The sequence below is a fragment of the Eulemur rufifrons genome, chromosome 18 (genome assembly GCF_041146395.1).
Source record: "Eulemur rufifrons isolate Redbay chromosome 18, OSU_ERuf_1, whole genome shotgun sequence".
NCBI classification, from domain to species: domain Eukaryota; kingdom Metazoa; phylum Chordata; class Mammalia; order Primates; family Lemuridae; genus Eulemur; species Eulemur rufifrons.
In genome coordinates this window covers 60,867,347-60,882,073 of record NC_091000.1, presented here as the reverse complement: position 1 = coordinate 60,882,073, position 14,727 = coordinate 60,867,347, and the positions used below count along the sequence as shown (strand labels likewise).

The 14,727-nt window shown below is 42.6% G+C and overlaps 1 protein-coding gene across 2 annotated transcripts in view; it reads right to left on the bottom strand.

Moving 5' to 3' along the window:
* Positions 1-9,501, bottom strand: part of NEDD9 (neural precursor cell expressed, developmentally down-regulated 9) — a 45,436-nt gene extending 35,935 nt beyond the window's left edge. For both annotated transcript variants that reach the window (XM_069493074.1, XM_069493075.1), the window contains exon 1: positions 9,352-9,501. In XM_069493074.1, the coding sequence (XP_069349175.1) occupies positions 9,352-9,363 (12 nt within the window). In that variant the 5' untranslated portion in view covers positions 9,364-9,501. The remainder of the gene's footprint in view (positions 1-9,351) is intronic.
* Positions 9,502-14,727: the final 5,226 nt, after the last annotated feature.

Genomic DNA, 14,727 nt, shown 5'->3' with positions numbered 1-14,727 from the left:
TTAGACCAGTGGTTCTCAAGCAGGGGGAGATTTTTGTCCCTTCAGGAGACATTTGGCTATGTTTAGAGACATTTTTTGGTTGTCACAATGTGTGTCTGTGTGTGTGTGTTGCTGGCATCTAGTGAGCAGCGGCCAGGGACTCTGCTGAACATCCTACAATGCACAGGACAGCCCCCACACCGAAGAATCACCTGGCCCTAAATGTCAATAGTGCTGAGTTGAGAACCCCTGGACAGAGGAATGGACTAAATTAGGAAGAGTCTATTATAAGACTAATGACAATGAAACCCCTGCCTTTTGTGCCTCTGTTTCCCCACGTGCAAAATGGGGATAATAAACATGTTCTTCTTGATAAAAATATTATGAGGACTCATGAAATTATACATGTGAAGCACTCAGGCTTTCTTCAGAAGAAAGGGTCTCTATAAAATCAAAGCACAGTTGTTATTACCGCGCTATGATGAGCTCATGAAATTATGTCTTAAGAACTGTATGCCTCCCCCTCAAAAAAAAAAAATTTCCTCCGGGAATGAAAAAACAAACCAGAAATGATCTCATCATGATTACACCTGCCACACCAAAAAACAGACACAGTTCAGAGAAACGAAATTCTTTCCCTTCAGCGATGAACTAAGCTGCGTCTGTAATTAAGATCTTAATAAGGGAGGCAGGAGGCTTGATGCAGATGCTGCAGGCGGGAGGCACGCAGCTACCGCAGGTCTCAAGCAAGAACAATCGAAATCCAATCCCCCTCGCTCTTAACGCTCTCAGGTGTTCCAAACAAGTCCCTGTTTCAAAATGGGCTTGCCTTCATGTCTAGAGATGCCCATTTCTGCAAGGAAAAAGAAAAAGGAGCACCTTATTATTTACAAGTAAATGTTTACAAAAACCCCAAGCTGCAAAAGGCAGACATAAGGGTGGTGGGCTAATGCCTTTAACAGTCGATTGATCTCAGGAGTGGCTCTTGTCGACTGTAGAGTGGCCATGTGCTCCTGAACTTTCCGAAACAGTCCCCAGTTTCAAATATCCTTCCCATTGTCAGACCATATGTCCCATTTTTTGGTTTGTAAAACATGGAGACAACCCCACAGAAATTATATGTATTTTAAACCAAAAGCAAAGGATAGTCATGTAAGTATGTTTCTTGCTAAGGATCTGCCTTGGTTCAACTTAGGATTTGGGGGGAAAAAAGATAGGTAGTGCTGAGAGTCTTTCATTCAGTCAATGTATGTGTTTTCTGATTGACAAGATGATCTCTGTAAGGGAATGAGATATTCCAGGGCCTCTGGGGCTCTGTGAGAACGTCTCGAAGCCCAGCTGCACAGTGAGTGGGGTTGCTAAGAGGAAGAACGCTGTCGGGCTGCCCGCATCCCCGAGCCCCACTTGAGGGTGTGCCCGTGATACTGAGCTCTGAGTGAGGAGGGCTGGAGAAGCAGAGAATGACACTGAAGTTCTACCCCCGGGGAGCACTCCAGGGAAAGAAGCGTCAACATCTTCCTGTGTCTGTGCTGTTGTGCTAGGACAGCAATACTGCTGGTCGATGAACCCATTTCCTGCCAAACTCTCAGTCGTCCCACAAGGGCTAGTGACAAGAACAACAAAAAACTTCATCGACAGATAACTGACATGTCCTGACACTAAACACTCTGAATTCCAAGAAGCCTGCAGTGTCTAGAAGTCCAACTTACTGTCATTTTCTGTATGCTGGCTTTATCTGTTATGGTTATTTTGGGAGGTGAGGGTGTTGCGGGGCAGAGAAGTCCAGCTCATTCTTGATCAGTAGAGCGCAGAGCCCCGAGATGAGGCCGGAGTTAGCCACATCTCCTGTGGGAGTGAGGTGCTAAGATAAGGGTCACAGACTGACTGCCACAAATCAATGAGATTAAGGCCAGCTCATAATTACCAAAAGATTGCACAGGGTTTCTGTCTAACAAAAAAGTTAGGAAAAATATTAATGACACATCATACTTTGTAAATACATAATACCTTAATAAGAAGAAAGGAGATCTGGTTCAGATCTTAACCCTATGTGTTTGGGTTACTGCAACTTTCTTTTTTTGTTGTTTCTGTCACCCCAGCTGTCACTGCACCCCAGTGCAATGGCGTCATCATAGCTCACAGCAACCTCAAACTCCTGGGTGCAAGGGATCCTCCTGCCTCAGCCTCCCGAGTAGCTGGGACTACAGGCACGCGCCACCATGCCCAGCTAATTTTTCTAGTTTTTTTAGAGAGGGGGTCTGACTCTTGCTCCCAAAGTGCTAGGATTACAGGTGTAGGTCACTGAGCCTAGCCGGTTACTGCAAACTTTCTACTGAGTTATACAGATAATCCCCCACCCCACCCCGTACATACACAAGAGTAAAGAAAGGAATTAAGATTAATTCCAAAAGGAACTATCAAACATTTTTGTTGTTTGCAATGCTTGCAACTTTTACATATTCATGGTTGCTCAATCTTTATTTCTTGTAAGCATAAACATCGACATTTCATATAAAGGACATTTTTGGTAACATCTTATAGCTATTACCTTGACATATGAGAAACATCAGGAGAAATTCTAATTTACAACACTCAGAAGATTTGCAAAGAAGTATGTCACCTCCAAAACAATGTACCCTGCCTTTGAATAAGGATCATGAACCACCTACTTAAACACCATTTAAGGACCATTAATGATTGTGGGGGGGTGTGGTTGAGGAGAAAGGCACTAGCTGTTTTTTTAAGAATAAACTGGGATTTAGTAGTTGAAGGTGGGGCCCTTCAGGCATATTGGAAAACATTCCACTGACAATCTTAACAACTCCACGAGAGCAGCCTCCACACCCACCTCAGCCATTAAAAATTGCTGTCACCACCATCACTGTTCACGTGTTCTAAAGTGCCTGTTCCATCTTCCTCAAATGCACCTAGATCGCAGTGTTGACTAAAACTACCTTCTAAAAGATTCACGGCCGGGCGCGGTGGCTCACGCCTGTAATCCTAGCACTCTGGGAGGCTGAGGTGGGCGGATCGTTTGAGCTCAGGAGTTCGAGACCAGCCTGAGCAAGAGCGAGACCCCATCTCTACTAAAAATAGAAAGAAATTATATGGACAACTAAAAATATATATAGAAAAAATTAGCTGGGCATGGTGGTGCATGTCTGTAGTCCCAGCTACTCGGGAGGCTGAGACAGGAGGATCCTTTGAGCTCAGGAGTTTGAGGTTGCTGTGAGCTAGGCTGACGCCACGGCACTCACTCTAGCCTGGGCAACAGAGTGAGACTCTGTCTCAAAAAAATAAAAAAAATAAAAATAAATAAATAAATAAAAGATTCACCCTTTCCAGTGGAGGGTGGAAAGCGTCATCAGCAAAGCCATTTATCTCAAAATGATGACTCTTCAGGAAGACGGGCTTCTGCAGCCAGGCTGCAATGTTTCCCTGTGTGCAGAATCCTCGTTAGCCTGTAGGAATTTCCGCAGAGAGATGACTGGAATGTTCCAAGCAAATAAGATGGAGGGGGGTGTTGTTGACAAAGTATAAACAGGGTTTTTTCCTTGGACCCTTTTCATGCCCATATTCTTTGCAACCATCTATTGCCTAGGAAACTGTCAGCTATTCTCTGGCATTTTAAGTGGAAATATAGTCTTTCTCCCAATGGCCCTATTTCATTTGTCTTGGCAAGGAGGCCTGGAATTAAGTGTATACGTTCCTGCGCAGTAGCGCCTCAGTCCTAGTGGCTGGCATTTCAAACCAATGTGTTTAGGTTTCTTTCTAACCCTAAAATGATCTAAAAATAGATAGCCAAGACCTCTTACTTTATGTTTACGTCACTGTAATTGACTGCAACAGGGTGAGGGATAGCGTTTACCCTGAACTCATGTTCTTCTCAACCCACCTTCCTTGAATTTCACCTTTGGTTTTTAAAGTTGAAGACTTTCTCTGTTCCTCACTAATATTTTTTGTTATGGGCAAACAATTCTAGTGAATGTTTCCTCTTAAACTTTTATCTATATAAGATTTCCATACTATATATCTGCATATCTGTGTGTATATATACCTCTTATACCATCATATAATAGCTGCCATTTATTAAATGCCCATTATCTGCCAGAAACTGATGCTTGTCATATATCCTTGTGACTATCTGATAAGACAGGTATTATTACTCCCATTTTATGAGGTTTAAAATAGCTTGTGTAAAATTATACCGTTAGAAAGTAACAAAAGTGGAATTTGAAACAAAACCCGTATCTTTCCTCTACACCATACAGCTTTAAGACTCTTTTAAATGGCCACTTACATATATATATTTTATGTAATTCAACATTGAATTCGATATTTGTTGAGAACCCACTGTGAGAAAGGTCCTGTAATTTCAGGAATAAAGTCTTATTGATAACAATAAAGAAGGCAAGTCATTAATATATTAATATATTAGGGGGGGCCATATGCTGTCAGGGTCCTATACAATACAATCCAGGCCTGGGGATTATTCATCGATTCTCAACCATCTTAACCTAGTAACTGGGATTTTGACATAATCCTGTCACCAAGTCTCGAGTCCACCCTGTCCTCTGAACATCTATTGAGCGTCGACTATTCCAGGAGAGCTGGGGCCAGCTAGCATTGTCTACTTACTATATGCCAAATACCACGGGAAGTACTTTATTCGCATCTTAGCTCAGGCCTTCAAACAATAGTATGAGGCAGTTGTTATTATCCCTATTTTACAGATAAAACTGAGTCTCAGAGAGCTTAACTTGTCCAAGGTTACAGAGCTTTAAGCCACAAGAAGCAGAAATGCCTTTCTCCAAAGCCCACACTCTATCTTGCCTCTAATACAAGAGCATAAAAGACAACTCACTGACCGCTCAAGTTTCACAGATCCTAGACCATGCTTTTTATTCAAGGAATACAAAGGTGGGTTTCTCATATTCAGTGGAGTTTACTTACAACGGGGCAGCCCCAGCAGGCCAGTTGCAGGTATCATTTAGATAGTGGTTTGATTGAAAGGGGTTAATAAGTAAGGTAGTGCTAACAGAGTAGGGCAGAGGTGAACAACATAAAAGCCTATTTTAGGGATTATAGGACAGTCCAGGAGACAAAGGTTTAGGCTTTTGATTGTTTTATAGAGAGGATGGATGAGGAGACTTTACTAGTGGGCGTGACTGATGATTCTAGTCACGTAGGCACAGAGACAGGACCAAATGAATGGGGCAACAAGGGACCAAGATTTCCCATAACAGAGTCCAAGGAGAGGGGAAGGTGCGAGCGCCAGATGTGCATTAAAGTGTCACCTCCACATGGGTGGGGGAGGTGAGCCCTACAGAAGCCAGGTATCAGAGAAGCATCAGGAACCCTTGAATAAGAAAATGAGAACCAATGAGGCCATAAAGGCGCAAAAAGGGAAGGGAATTTTCAAAGGGCCTTGAAAAGTACAGAGGTGTTTTGTAGAAGACTTGGGTGGGGGTATGTGTGCAGACAGGAAACCTCTGAATTCTGAGCACAGGACTGATGTGCATTCCAGCCAGGAAAGGATGTTATAGGAATCCTTGGTATGTTATACACCCAGCAACTTGCTAATTTTGGTATTACCAGAACACCTTCAGTTCTGTAAAGACTTTCATCTCTGTGTAGGTAAGTCATTTAGCTCTGCAAATGGGTTTGCTAAATAAATAAACGCATAAATTTCATAAATAATCAAGTTGGCATTTCTCAAAGCCAACTTTTAGTACTTTTAAATTCATAGATCTCATACAAGATTTAAAAGGGAGGGGGGCAGGAGTCCCAAATTTGGATTGGTTGCAAAAAAATCATGTAGAGAAAAATAATTTAAAACCAAAATATCAAAGCAAGGAAAGAATTGGAAATTCCATAGGTTACAGATGACCATTTTGACTAAATCAGAGACCTTCTATCATTTTTTCTCAAGCTAGCTTTTTTATATTAATAGTACACACCTTCTTTCCCCGATCTACCTCATTCAACCAGAACACAAGAATCTGAATTTCAGAAGGTAGCTTTCTTAATTGCAATGTAAGTTCCATCTGGAATTTTTCTTCAAAATTTTAGGAATGAATTTGTTGTATGGTAGACTAGATAAATAATTTGGAATTTTAATGTAGGCAGGCACGTAAGGGTTCAGAAGTTTGGCAAAGCCACAAAAGCTAATCCATGGTTGGAGGCCAGGCATCAGCCTGCTCAACCCCTACCAGGACTTAGTCTGAGGTGGGCGGGGCCTCGGGCCCGCCTGCACAAAGGGGGCGGAGTCCAGGGCTTCTGCTCAAACACAGCTGCGCAGACACCCTCCCAGCACCCTCCTGCAGCGCCCATCCACCTCCAGACCCTCAGGAAGGAGCCTTCACTGGGCAAGCAAACCAAAGCCATTGAGGCAACCCCCTCCGGCCCTCCATTTAGAACACGTTCTGTATATTAAGGCGATTTTGCAGAAAACTCTTAATAAATTAAGCCCCCATAATTTACATAAACACAGACTGAATCCTGTTAAGAGAAATGGAACATTAAGTACGTATGACAATAACTGCAGCCTTTCCATGGACAAATAAAAAACATACAATGAAATAAAGATAGACTAGATATGTGCCAACCAAAAAAAGTTTGCCCAGAGTAGTAGCTTACATTCCACAGTTCTCATGATTATTGCAAATACATTGCTGCCTGGCCTGGAGCTGTGTATATTAAGTGCAAAATGAGTAGAGGTTGATGGTTCTGTAGTTAAGCTCCCTGAAGCAGCCAAACCAGATAATCAGGTTAACAACAACAAAAAATCTTATAGGGCCTGATTTAGAAATCTCTCAATAAGCATTTTTAAGTCTGTGCTAAATTTATATTATATAGAGCAACATGGTGTTTTAGAGATAATTCCTGTCTTTGGGATTTTACAATCTAATGATTATCTGGTTTTACTATGTAAGTGGCTCAAATTAAACAAATAACTGCCAAATGTGCATTTCACTTTGCTTTGCAGTTACTGTCTTAAAAAAAATTAGACTCTATCCTGCAGGAATACTCTGGATGAAAAAGTCTTGAATTTTCTAGAAGAAGAAAACACTAGTCAGAAGGATATGTTAGGAACTTCAAAGTATTTCTCTTAGTAGTGGTTAAAGTCATGAGTTCTGGCGCCAGAGCGTCTTAGTTCTAATTCCAGCTCACTACATTCTAGCTGTGTGACATTGGATAAATTACTTAGCCTCTCTGTGCCATTTGAAAATGAGTATAAAAATAATACCCACCTTGTCAGGTTATTGATAGAGTTAAATATGACAATCTTGTATTGTCACGGTCTCTATTAATGTTATCAACTCCACTACTTTTGAGTTATTTCTTTTACTTAAAATGACAAACTCCTCTCAAAATAAAGCTATCCGTTATTAACCAGAGAGAAAGTAGACTTTATAAGAAAAGGAAAAGTGGATTGCTTTAGCTATTGGTTCATTTTTATAGTCACCATGGGGTGTCAATGTGTCATTTGTTCAGTTGGAAGAGTCAACATTTTTGCTGGTGACGGTGTCCACAAGCTAAAAAAATCATATATTTACATCATTTGCCAGGGTGTTCAACACAGGTAAGACCCAGCAAAGAGCCAGGTTTTCTCCATGAATGCCAACTGCAACTAACATTGTCAGTGGTTGTGAGATTTTCTTTCCATAAAGGGTAAAGCTAAACGTGAGGTCACTGAATAAAAGTGACTTTAGACTTTGTCACTTTCATCACTTTCTAGATTACAGCACTCCAGGTTAATCTCAGCCATTTATACTTTCCAATAATATACGTATGAACATGCTTTCTCTTTTTTCTGCAAGCCAGTTTTTATTCAACAACAGGGAGAGTAGGAGTAAAAAAAAAAAAAAAATCACTCCCGGCTGAGTAATATCTAGTCCTATCACTGTTCTAAATAAGGAAACTGTGGAAATATGGGGTGAACCACTAAAAAAAAAAAAAAAAAGAAAGAAAGAAGTTTCCTACCCAGTAGAGAAATTTGTTTCTGGTTTCATCCCAAAGTCAAATATTAATGGTCTTCAGGATGATCCTTTCCTCTGATCTTCCCTACCGATGCAGATAATGGAAACTGATAGTACAAAGATAGCTGATACCTGTGTAACCTTTTCAAGAACTGTAACTCATGCATTACAATAAAGACTTTGACATTTAGATTTAGAGCTTTTGAAATAAGATTTATTACTGAGGTTAGCCAGTGGCTATCAGCTAGACCAAGTATTTATAACCTTAAATCAAAAAGGATGGACCAGAAGCTAGATAATTCAGAAAGAAAGCAAAGTAGTTTCCAGCTAGGGCAATCCTAAAGGTCAGTCAGTTAATACAAATTGTCAATTTAAAAGTGTAGCAAACTTGCCAAAATTCCTTTTAATAATGGCACTTTTGTTTAAAACAGCATAAAATAAAATAGTAGCACCAGGATCCATGTCTATTTATCATTCAAGAAAAATCCATGCCCACTTCATTGCAATCTGATATCTCTACTCTTTGTGCCCCCTGAAAGCTGCTTGCCTCCTTAGATGGGAGTGAATTAAAAAAAAAAAAAGGGATATGCTGAGCAAATCCTAATCCTTCTGTGAGGAATAAACACACAAACAATGGTGCAAAATGCGTTAGAAAATAATGCTGCTGAAGTATGACCAAGATTTCAGGCCTGAGCTTTCATACTCTCAGGCCATTCAAACTCCAATAAAAGTGTTTTCACTTTTAGTGAAATGAAATGTATCAGAAATGACTCATATTCACTTATTCTTACATCCAACATCACCTAAGGATGTCAAAATTTTCCATCATCAGCTGTGTGGTAGTATCTGGGCATTTAATTTCTCCCACCAAAAAGTGCATATTGGCAAACTTCTTCCCAGACCAAACTGCTTAAAGCAAAAGCTGAAAAACAGTGCCTCAAAAGCCAGTCTGAGGCTCGACAGTTCTGATTCCTCTCTTATTACGGTTCCCCAGGGCAGTGGAGGCCAGGCCTGGAGAAGCCACCAAGACTTGAGCTAATTCACGATGTGATTCAAGTTAGACACCCTCCGATCTACAGTGGCTGCTGTGAACCGGCACCGAGTCTAACTTCCCACCAAGGCATTTTTCCCGGCAACTTTCAGAGCAGCTGGACTCCGGCGTACTGTGAACCGCCCGGTCTCAAAGACCGGGTCTCCGCCTGCTTGCATGCCAACCTCAGTGACCGAGACCCATGTCCGATCTCTCCCGGGGTCAGAAGGGGTCCGTGCAGAGGAGTTGTCACAGTGGGAGATAATGCATACACACGAATACACACACACACACACACACACACACGCAGGCACAGCCCCCAGCTTCCAAGGACGCCTTTTGTAAAAGGCACTCTCTTACCTTATACTTCATTTCGGCAGCGGTGAATTGAGCTGTTTTCCTACACTAGTTGGACAGCATTAAGCACGGCGGTGTCCGCCCCTCCATTGAGTGCCGCGCTGGATGAAAGTGAGCGGGATCCGGGGCAGAGCCGGCTCGCAGCCGCAGCGCGCCCTCGCCAAGCGTCTGAGCTCACTGTTTTGCCGGAGGCAGGCCTACGCGACCTCATTTGCATGCCGCCCCGCCATTGGCCAGTGCCGTAAGGTACTGCTCAGGCCCTGCCCACCCCTCTGAAAAACTGACAAAGAACTTGTAAAGCGAGCATTTCTTTTTACATTATCCAAGAGGGTGGAAAATAAAACAGAAAGTGGGGAACTGTCCCGAATTTTACTCCGCCCCGCCCCACAAAAAAAAAAATTAAATAAATAAAAGAAAGAGACGGACCAGGAAAAGGGGATAAATTCTTTTAAGATTAACCTAAGTTTTGAAGAAACCGAATTCCCAAAGCAGTCTGACAGTCGCGCTTCCTGTGACCTAGCAACTCCTTCATAAACCCATTTCTTTCAAAGCCATTCACCTTACAATCTCTACATGAAACGGACTCGGGGAACAAAAGGTTTTCTGTCTCCGGGCCCCTTTTTACTAACCACCCCTGCTGATATCTCTCTCTTTCTCTTTCCCCCGCCGCCACCCCCCTCTTTTTTTTTTTTTTTTTGTGGCGGTTTGCTTTTTTTTTTTTTGTTCTTTTCAATGTTCAAAGTACTTTGCAATGTCAGTCTGCAAAGAGCTGGAATACAATTCTCCCTCAGTGAAAAGGAACTCCCTAGCACGGGCACCAGGGTTTCCCTGGACAGCTTCTCACCAGGGCCTCACAGAGAGTCACACGTATTCAGCGACCTTCAGTGGCTTTGCTGAGGATAAAGGTCAGATGTGACCTCTCAGACGGGCTGGCTAGTGCACGCCCTATACATCATCACCATCCACTGAGTTCTGTGTTCTTTGATAGCTGGCCTTTCTAGCTCCAGCTTTGAAAGTTGCACTTTTTTTCCCCCTCTGACCTCTCTCCTGAGGATGACCCATTAACCCACCAACACTTATTATCTGGGGAACAAAAAAATGCCCACTGTTTCATGAGCCTGGTTAAAAAGACCAGTCTTTCTCCAGTGAAGCACAGAACATGATTTCTATAGAGGGTCCACTTTATGATTTCTACAGAGAAAGAGAATCACCTAGGAGAAGATAGAAATAGTCACCTTCAGCAACTCTTCTGAACGACAGAGCAGTGAGGCGAAAAATTCCTTTTTCCTGGACCTCAGGATTGAGACTTGGTGAATCCAAACAATAGCTGTCCCCGAGTGGGGTGCACTCCAACCAGACTACATGACTTGGATGGAAAAATCAGCCCTTATTTTTTTCCTGACCAAGTTGGATCAGAATCAGTTTGATTTTTTTTTTCCACCTCAAATTCCCAATGGATTAAAACTTTACTTTTATGATCTAAGCAAAAGGAATACAAGAGCAGCTGTCCTACAAAAGTGACTTCCAGATACAGGGTTTGCAGTTTAGTTCACATTTAATGTGGCACCAATTCCCTGGACATGACCCCCCGGGCCATCACAATGAGGTTGACACACCTGTTCCCGTCTCTGTTAGGCTTTGCTTTACCTCAATTGGCCTTAGAGCAAAAATGTGCCTGAGTGATTTTGCAAGGTCTTGCTGAACACAAATGAAGCATGTAGCATATTGCATTGCAAGGATCTTCCAAAGAGTGCTGCAGACTTACAGGAGAGTCGTTAGCTTGCAGGAAATTGTTTTTGCTGTCTGCCTGGATAAAGGAGGACAATGAGTCAAAGGCCTTTCCATCTGTAAGATGAGTCTTGTGGCCTCCAAGAGATCTAGATAACATTCCTTTGGCTTCCTAAGCAGTAAAGCTGAATCCTCCTTCTGTTTTGTTTGACAAGTATGCTTAAGTCAGTGAACGCTATCCCATTCCATTTTAATGTTTTAAAACAGTTTCCCAAAGCCTGTGCTAGGGCTTTTTCTAATTTCATTCTCTAGCTAGAAAGCTTGATTCCCACCAAATCACCCTCTTGCTTCCCTGTTTTTGTCTTGTACAGTAAAACATAACCTTCTACCTGAGGTTCATTTCAAGATGGTTTGGGTCAGTATAGAGTTAGTTGCATAAAAAAAGGCACAAGGGTGTTAGAATCAGGGAAACCTGTGTTGAAACTTCAACAGATTTCTTAACCTCTTCATTTTGATGTTCTTAAGTATAAAATGGAGAAAATAATGATACTTATCTGCTAGGGTTATAATGAGGATTAAATGAGATAATGTGGATAGAAGATAATAGTATTCGGTACAGTGTAAGACATTAATAAAATGGTTGCTTATGAATATTATTACTGTTATTCATTATTATGTTAATATTAACATTAAATTTATTACATATTATGTTCTTACTATATTATATAACATTATTGTCATATTCTATACATTGCATGAATATTTAATTATTATATTAACTATAACTATTATTAATATTAGACTATTGATATTATAAATGTGGTAGGCATTCAGAAATAGGTAGAGGAATCCCCTCTGCTGAGTGTCATCCTTTCATGGGGCAGCTTTTTAATTCAAAAAATATTTCTAATTTAATAAATATCACTAGAGCACCTGGCACGTGCTATGTATGTTTCTAGGGGAGTATAGAGCAATAGCCCAGATACACAAAGTTCCTGCCCTCACTGGAGCTTACAGAGTAGTGATAGTTGAGAAAAATAATTAAATTAATGTAAAATACAATTTGCAATGATAAATGCTGGGTGGGGAGTGTCTTATTTCGGATAAAGTGGTCAGGGAAGCTCCTATCAGGAGGTCATACTTAGGCTGAAATCTGAATAATATGAGTGATCCAGGTGGAAGGGAGCTCAGAGTTTTTCCTGGTGTAACAGGAAGCCACTGGAGTGTTCTGAGCAGGGAATAATCTATTGCTTTCTGTTTTCACGCTTTGTTTTCACCCATTGTTTAGACAGCCGGGCTACTGGTTAAACTATCACGCCCTGGCCTTAATGTGGTTTAAATAATGCAGATGATTGTGCTTTATTAGTGCCACTTAATATGTTTCCTTCAAAACCCTTTGGGGAAACACAAGTTTTCTAAATGAATAGAGAAACAGTTTGCTTCCCCATCTATTCCTTGAGATGCCAAATGCAAAAATGATGTTTAAACTGGGCTATATAATTGGTTTACGCAGCAGTCCTAGTATTCCCATGGTACCCTCCTGCAATGGGCCAGGATCCTGGGGCTCGGACCCTACACCTGCACTCACCAGCACTCTTTTCAGTGGGCATCTCTGCCTGCCAGCCTTGCCACCTGCCTGCTCGTCTACCAATGGCTCTGTCTTCCCAGATGTCCACTGGTGCAGGCAGGAGCCAGGGAAATGGCACCGGATGCCATCCAAAGGATTTTCCAGCTGCCACTGGGTGCTGGCAGAGACACAGCAAAAATCAAAAAGGATGCTAGAGGGAAGAAATACTTCTGTTCACGATTTGGAAGGAACCCATGCGGCTGTTCTCTAAGAGTGAAGGACAAAGTCACAGGGAACCAGAGCATGAGAGGGCAGGAAGCAACCTCAGAAACCACCTAGTCCGGCCGCTTACAGAAAGGACAGAGCTGCTGCTCAGAGAGGTTGGGTACCTCACACAGGGTGCCACCAGCTTGAGTCATAACAACACTCAGTGTTAGGTCAGCCCCCTGAGTCTCTTGTTTCGTTTTAGCTTCCCTGCCTGAAATGTCTCCCCGCTCTCATCTACCCTACACATCACTCACTAGGTGTTTGATTCCTAGAGTACAGAGCCGATCACATTACTACCCTGTTTAAACACCTCTGGTGACACTTCAGTGCCTTAAAAAGCAAACTGTGGACACTGTGGCATGGACTGTCATCTGAGCCTGCCCTGCCCTCCTTTTCTGGCCTCACTCTCCTCTACCTCCTTGCCCCTCCCGACTCTAGCCGCTCAGAGTGGGGGCGGGGTGGGGGGAGCTCGCCGGTCTGAGACAGGCTTGCACTGACCGTCCTCACTTGCACAGGCGGGCACCTCTGCTGAGGGTCCCCCCTTCACCCCTCTGCTACCAAGCCCAGCCTCAACACTAGCCCTTTTGTGTCTCCTTGTCAACAACCCCCACCCTGCCCACCTCGCCCTTTCAGAACTAATTCCTCCCTCCCTTGACTATGCCCCCATTGTACTTGAACACGGCCCTATTGTAAGGGCTTTTCCACGTTGTATCGTGATGATTTGTGGATGTCCGTTTCCCCAGCTCTGATGTGTGCTCCAGAGGGACAGGGCTGTATCTTGTTCATCTCTGTGTCCCCTGTCGTGTCTTATACCATATAGGTGCTTAAATGCTTGCTGAATAGTGAGTAAGAAGATAAATGTAACCTCAAAGAATATGTGTTTACCTGGAGGTTCTGCTTGGTGGCCAGAAAGAGAACGGGGACAATGTGCGCTGGAGGGCAGTGGCGTGATTTCCACTCACCAGAAATGGAAGTAGGATGCACCTTTTCAGAACCAACTCAAGGCTTACTGCCAGTTCTGTAGCTATGAGCTTTTACATTTTTATCTAATAGCTTCTGCATTTTTAAGTGGTTGGCGGGGTGGGGGGGGCAAAAGAGATGTGAAAGTGATGTGATGAGTTGTGAAAGTGATGGGAACTTCAAATTTCTGCGTCTATAAAGTTTTATTGGAACACAGCCATCCCCATTCATTTGTACGTTATCTTTTGAAAGCAATGGCAGAGTCCATTGGTTGCCACAGAGACGGTAAAGCCCACAAAGCCAAAGAAAAAGTACTGTCTGGCCCTCTGCAGAAAAAGTTTGCCAACCCGTGCTCTAGAGTAATGCAAGGTGTATCTGTCCCTGAGTTCAGACTGAAGTACAGATGCTTCTGCATCTGTAGAGGGAACAACCCAGAAGCTGACTGAATAACAGGTCAGAGGAACAAAGACAGTCCTAAAAAAGTAACAATTCCGGGGCCACGTTTTACCATTTCTAGTTTGTTACAAGTTTTTAAAAACAATCTACCTATAGAAAAGTTATTTCAAAAACCTATCGGAGGCAGCAACTTTTCCATTGTATCTCAAATTTCCAGAAACCTCCCCAAACAAAGACCAGCCATGGAGGGTTTTCTCCTCCAATCCGACTGACTCTTGGGTCCTTCAGCCTTGATTGAAACCCTCCCAGGTGCCAGTCCCTGTGCTCCATATTTACAAACGTGATTTCATTTAATATTCATCTCAGGTAGCAGCCCTGTGATAGAGGTTATGTCATCCTTATTTTGCACATCACAAAACCAAAGCTAGTTCTACAGCTGCACAAAGTTACGTGGCAGGTGA